At 49.9% G+C, this 6,000-nt stretch overlaps 1 protein-coding gene across 2 annotated transcripts in view; it reads right to left on the reverse strand.

Moving 5' to 3' along the window:
* plekhh2 (pleckstrin homology domain containing, family H (with MyTH4 domain) member 2) overlaps positions 1 to 6,000 on the reverse strand; it is a 59,730-nt gene that overhangs the window by 22,924 nt on the left and 30,806 nt on the right. For both annotated transcript variants that reach the window (XM_034003224.3, XM_034921418.2), the window contains exons 4-12: positions 5,410 to 5,559; positions 5,003 to 5,086; positions 4,315 to 4,396; positions 3,893 to 4,075; positions 2,072 to 2,973; positions 1,634 to 1,709; positions 1,183 to 1,277; positions 745 to 889; positions 266 to 402 (exon numbers count right to left, since the gene is read on the reverse strand). In XM_034003224.3, coding sequence (XP_033859115.3) covers positions 266 to 402; positions 745 to 889; positions 1,183 to 1,277; positions 1,634 to 1,709; positions 2,072 to 2,973; positions 3,893 to 4,075; positions 4,315 to 4,396; positions 5,003 to 5,086; positions 5,410 to 5,559 — 1,854 coding nt within the window. The remainder of the gene's footprint in view (positions 1 to 265; positions 403 to 744; positions 890 to 1,182; positions 1,278 to 1,633; positions 1,710 to 2,071; positions 2,974 to 3,892; positions 4,076 to 4,314; positions 4,397 to 5,002; positions 5,087 to 5,409; positions 5,560 to 6,000) is intronic.

Raw genomic sequence — 6,000 nt, forward strand, 5'->3', positions numbered from 1 at the left:
CTTATTAAACTCACAGTAAAACCAGGACTGGATCAAACTGCTATGTAATGGGAGTCTTATTTCCACTCCTGTTTTACCAACAGCAAGTTTTTGTCAAAATGTTGCATGCGTAGCCAGGCCTTCACTAAATCCCAATCCATGACACACAGAGCTGTATACACAGGAGCCAGCCTCACACACGGAGCTGTATACACAGGAGCCAGCCTCACACACAGAGCTGTATACACAGGAGCCAGCCTCACACACAGAGCTGGGAGGAACTCACGTTCTTGCCGTTGTCGCTGGAGGAGGAGCAGGTTTTGGGCAGTTTCTGCTCTGGCTCCGAGCATTCTGTGTCGGTAGAGTAGGCGTCAGGAGGGATGGCGTAGTCGCTCTCTGAGGTCATCGATGACATGGACACCCCTGACACCACACACACAAACACACACACGCGCAGTAGATAATGGGTTCAAGAGACAAGTCTTTATCAGTCAGAGCCATATTTAATTTCTCAGGCATTGAATAAATGTGCACGTTTTTCTCTACTTCTCTCAGTGCAGTACACCCACTGGTCTCTCAGTACACCCCCCCTACAGTACCTCTCTCTTTCTACTCCTCTCAATGCCCTCCCCTCCCCGGTCTCTCTCTCTACTCCTCTCAGTGCCCTCCCATCCCCGGTCTCTCTCGCCTACTCCTCTCAGTGCCATCTCAGTGCAGTGAGTCTTGCCCCAGTGCAGTGCTCCCTCCCTGCCACGGAGTCCCCACCTCTCTTGATGGCACGGGGACTCCCTGTCCCGCTGCCCTTCCTGGAGTCTGAGCCGGAGGTCCTGGTGCTGGAGCGGGAGCTCTCCTCCTCCTCGGAGCCCGACGATTCGTCAGAGAACGGGCTGCTGCTCAGCTGGGTGGCTTTCTGAAACACACAAGCAAGGACTGCCAGCTTTCAATGCAACATGTTTCACAATGTAGAATCCAGTGGAGAAGAAGAGACAGGCTCCCACCACAGCGTGAAACTGGTTTTATATTGGAGTTGCTGAACCAGACTTTCTGTTTAACATTTCCCCTTCTGCAGTTCTACACTAACAAAAGATGAGGCTAGTTTTATATCTGGGCTACAACTAGAGCCAGGAAGCCAGCCTCAACTGCAAGGGTATCTAGCACACAAGGGCTAAGGCAGTCAATGTAATTCGCTGTCAAAGCTCTTACCCCTTTTAGTGTGGTGTAGACTGGAGTGGTCATGTTCTTGTATATCAGAGAGGTGTACGACCCAGAGGTGGAGTATGAAGAGAGAGACCCAGAGCCTGAAAGATCGAGAGTCACGATGAACGATAACACATGGAATTGTGTATTAACCAGAGATCAACCTCTGCCAAACCAGCGGGGACCCAACTACTCCTAATGGGGATTCAGAATTCCCCCAACTTACATCTCAATACTCCTTTAACAATATCATCCCATTTGATCTTTTAAAAAACAACAGCAGTGAAAAAAATAACATACTACATTAATAGACACCCCCCCACACCTCAAAGGGTTAGTATATAACCAATATTGAGCACCCCCTACTTTAAATAAAATAAAACTCTCTCAGGTCTGGCCATGTGGCTTTGATGATTTCGCGCTTATATGCCCTGTAACGTGACAGGGGATTACTTACTTTTGTTGGCAAGCTCAGAACATGTGGCTTCAGACAGTCTGATCCCAGATTTGGCTACCGCGTAAATTCTGCTTTCCTGCATTGAAAAGACAAAAGGCGACTGCATTGCAGGCTGGCTTATTCTCTCACATCTCCGTCCTTATTTTACCTTAGATATTCTGACATGAACTTGTTTTGTGTGACGTGGACAAGGAAATAAAAACTAGGCTGCGCATTCAGAGTAAGGGCTGACCTCTGCTCTTGAACGCTCTATCACATTCTGTGAGGCATTGAAAGAGTATTGAGTCTTAAAGCCTCTTTGTTTAACTCTTAATAACAGAATGGTTTGAATTAGAGTAATGTTATTGCTTGAGGTCTCTGTGAGAGGTGCTATTGAACATGTATAGGAGGGTGTGTCTTGACAGAGGGTTCACAATGAGCGAAAAGGCCAGCACTCACCCAGGAAGGGAACCTGTGCAGAGGGGGGGTGGGCGGCTTGCTGCCCTGTGCTCTCCCCAGGAGCTCCGCCCCTCCCTCCAGCTCCTCGGAGGAGTCGTAGGAGAAGACCCCCTCATCCAGGCCGGGCTCGAAGCCTCCCGGCTGGGCTCGCTCCTCCAGCTCCATGTCATCCTGCTGCCAGAGCGGCCGCACCATGCTGATGGCGTTGCGGTTGCGGCCGAACAGCCGGTCGGAGCTGAGCTGCGGCTGGCTCAGGTGCTTCTTGGCCAGGGCCACGCTGATGCTGAACACGGTGGGGGTGCGTAGCCTGGGCGGGGGCAGCTTGCTGGGGGAGTGTGGGAGGGAGAGGGAGCTGGTCTCCAGGGTGGGGTGTTTGGGGGTGAGCGCAGGGGTCAGGATGGGGCTGGGGGTGTTGGCTTCGCTGGAGGAGGATGACGAGTCGAGGCGCTGGGACTGGAACTTCTTACTCAGCTCCTCCGAGGAGCTGTCCCGCTCTGGCCTCTTCTTCCCCAAGCAGCCTGCAGCCGTGCCGTCTCTCAGGTGGTCTATCTGGGGGAGCTGGTACACCCCCTTGGGGTCGGCCCGCTGCATGTCCTCGTCAAACAGAGAGCTGCTATCGTCCGAGGCGGTCAGGTAAGTCTCGCTCCCAGCCCGGCTGTAGCGCCCGTCAGAGGCAGGGCTGGAGAGTGCAGAGGACACACAGCAAGACTTGGGTCTCTCCCGCCCCCTCCCTCCCTCCTCCTCCTCGTCAGAGCTGCCCTCACTCAGCGCCCCCCCACAGGCTGCCTCGCCCCCCCGGACCTGTCGCCTCCCTTTCTCGCCCGAGCTGGCCAGTACAGGTCTCTGGCTCTTGTTGCCGTCTCGACACCCCTGAGATTCAGAATCTTTACTGGCTTCTTTCCCTGAAACAAAACAATGATCAGCTTCATCGCTATCAATGATCATTGCTATCTATATGTTATCTCATTATTATTATTTGTTTATTTAGCAGACGCCTTTATCCAAGACGACTTACAGAGACTAGAGAGTGTGAACTATGCATCAGCTGCAGAGTCACTTACAACTACGTCTCACCCGAAAGACGGAGCACAAGGAGGTTAAGTGACTTGCTCAGGGTCACACAATGAGTCAGTTGCTGAAGTGGGATTTGAACCGGGGACCTCCTGGTTACAAGCCCTTTTCTTTAACCACTGGACCACACAGCCTCCTATGATCTCATGCTATAGAACAGATATTTATTTTGTGACAAAGCACAAGTCATAACATCTGTGTGTGATAGGATTACTGATACAACCCATGTGAAATCCTGCTCTTGATGTGCACCGCGATATGCAGGTCACAATATGATATGTATCACGGTACATGTGGTGGTCCTGATCAGCTACTTTTAGGGTGCAGAATAAGATCAAGTGATAATTTCATGATGGACTATTTTGTTAAAAGATAAAAAGGAAAGGAGTTACTTTGCATTGAAGAACCACCTGGTGATCTACAATAAGCTCTGCTGTGCTTTTGGTATGTATCACGATACATACTTCTGTTACAATACGATACATCATGTAAAGATCGCTACACGATGAATCGTTACACTCCAACTAAATATGAGAATGTTATAATGCAAATCTCTCTCACATATACACACTAGTACATGTCTACTGTTCAAATATCAATACAATTCCATAGCTATTTGTCTCTGTGTATCCTCAATATACTTACCTACAGTATATTCATAGAGGCAGTGCTGGTATATACTAAGATAATTCCGATCACAATGCTAGATTACACTAGATTACACTGGATTGCACTCGATTACTAGATTACCTGCTGCCACGCTCCCCTCCAACCCTGCAGTCTCCTGATTGGTGGCCCGGTGCCCTTGTTCTGGTCCAGTCAGGACCTGGGGGTTTTTGGCTCTGACCTGGAAGCAGCCGAACGTCAGGCTGCTGAGCCTCTGAGCTTCCCCAGGCTTGTGGGTCACGGAGTGAGACTTCTTCACCTCTGCCTCTGGAACAGCAGAACAAGGCGAGTGAAGCTACTTACTCTGCAGGTGTGGAAATAAGACTCGTATTGCACAGCAGTGTGTTCCATCCCTGGTTTTACTAGTTTAATCAGACACACCTGAGCTTGTTGCCTATACACCGCAGCCAATCAAGCTCGTAGTAAAACCTGGAATGGGTGAAACTGCTGCTCTGGTTCTGCTCTAGTTACTGTACAGTCCTCCTCCCCTGACCCGGCTTGCTTACCCTGAAGCTGCCTCTGGAGAGTCTCAATCTCCTCAGTCTGCCGTTGGTTGATCGAGCGCAAGTTCTCGTTCTCGAGCTCCAGCTAGTGGGGACAATGTAAGACTATTTAGAAGCCCCTAAATGGGGTGTGGTTATTTTACTGGGTGCTTCTTTCTTTTTTTAAACAAATGTCGATTACATGTAAAGAGCTCTGATTCCAATCCCGATTCCCACGCCATTACCCCAGAGCAGATCCCCCTGGCCTTTACATGTAAAGAGCTCTGATTCCAATCCCGATTCCCACGCCATTACCCCAGAGCAGATCCCCCTGGCCTTTACATGTAAAGAGCTCTGATTCCAATCCCGATTCCCACGCCATTACCCCAGAGCAGGTCGCCCTGGCCTTTACATGTAAAGAGCTCTGATTCCAATCCCGATTCCCACGCCATTACCCCAGAGCAGATCCTCCTGGCCTTTACATGTAAAGAGCTCTGATTCCAATCCCGATTCCCACGCCATTACCCCAGAGCAGATCCCCCTGGCCTTTACATGTAAAGAGCTCTGATTCCAATCCCGATTCCCACACCATTACCCCAGAGCAGATCCCCCTGGCCTTTACATGTAAAGAGCTCTGATTCCAATCCCGATTCCCACGCCATTACCCCAGAGCAGGTCGCCCTGTCCCTTACTGGCTGGGACCCTACTGTACCTCATTCAGCTTCAGTGTCACCCACTCCTTGATTTTTGCTGCTTTCTCCTCTACGATCTTGGCTTCTTGGAATCTCATTTGCTTCTGAAATAAAGCAGAATCAGTTAGCTTCACTAACCCTCCAACCGAACCCACATTATTACCCTTAAAAAAATGTACCACTGTATATTTTCACAGTAGTTTAGCAGTTTCCCATTCTCTTCCCATGGCTACACTATGCATTTTCCATAGTTTACCCTGTTTTACCATGTTTATTAATATGCTTTACCCTACCTCTGTGTGGTTTACAGTGCTTGCCTATGCTTCACCAAGCTTTCACTGTGCTGTATTGCCCTGTGCTATGCTTTTGCTATGGGCCGCTGTTACAAGGGTAAGTAAGCAGGCTGGCCTGGTCCTCTGTGCTGCACCTGCTCGTCCAGCTGCTGCTCCAGCCCCTGGATGATGTCATCCTTCTCCTGCACCAGGGTCTCCAGGTCCTGGCTCCTCTTATACAGCCGGGTCTCCGACTCGCTGGTTTGAATGTTGGCCGCCTTCAGCTTCTCCTCCATCACCAGGACCTAGCAGAGTGTGCAAAGAATCAGCCTCTGATACCAGTCACCAGAGAATCAGCACAGAGCCGGGGGAGGGAGGGCTCTGATACCAGTCACCAGAGAATCAGCACTGAGCCGGGGGGGGAGGGAGCGCTCTGATACCAACCACCAGAGAATCAGCTCTCATGCTACTAAAGGAATATAATCCACAATATATACTTTATATGGACTGAAAAATGTGTGTGTACTGAATGTATGCGCCCCTGTGTCAGGTGTGTGTACAGATACAGTAGGTATTGGTGTGTTTACTATACTTGATCCCTGATTAGCACTAATTTTGTATTAAACAACGTTAATTTAGTACAGGAGTCCAAGACCAGTGCGAATTGAGGTTTGTGAAACCAGCTGCTAGTCTTGCTAACACTATATGCAGGACCTGGTTTCTGCAGTCCCTGATTTAACATGCAT

Source organism: Acipenser ruthenus, chromosome 5, assembly GCF_902713425.1.
Source record: "Acipenser ruthenus chromosome 5, fAciRut3.2 maternal haplotype, whole genome shotgun sequence".
Classification (NCBI taxonomy): Eukaryota; Metazoa; Chordata; class Actinopteri; order Acipenseriformes; family Acipenseridae; genus Acipenser; species Acipenser ruthenus.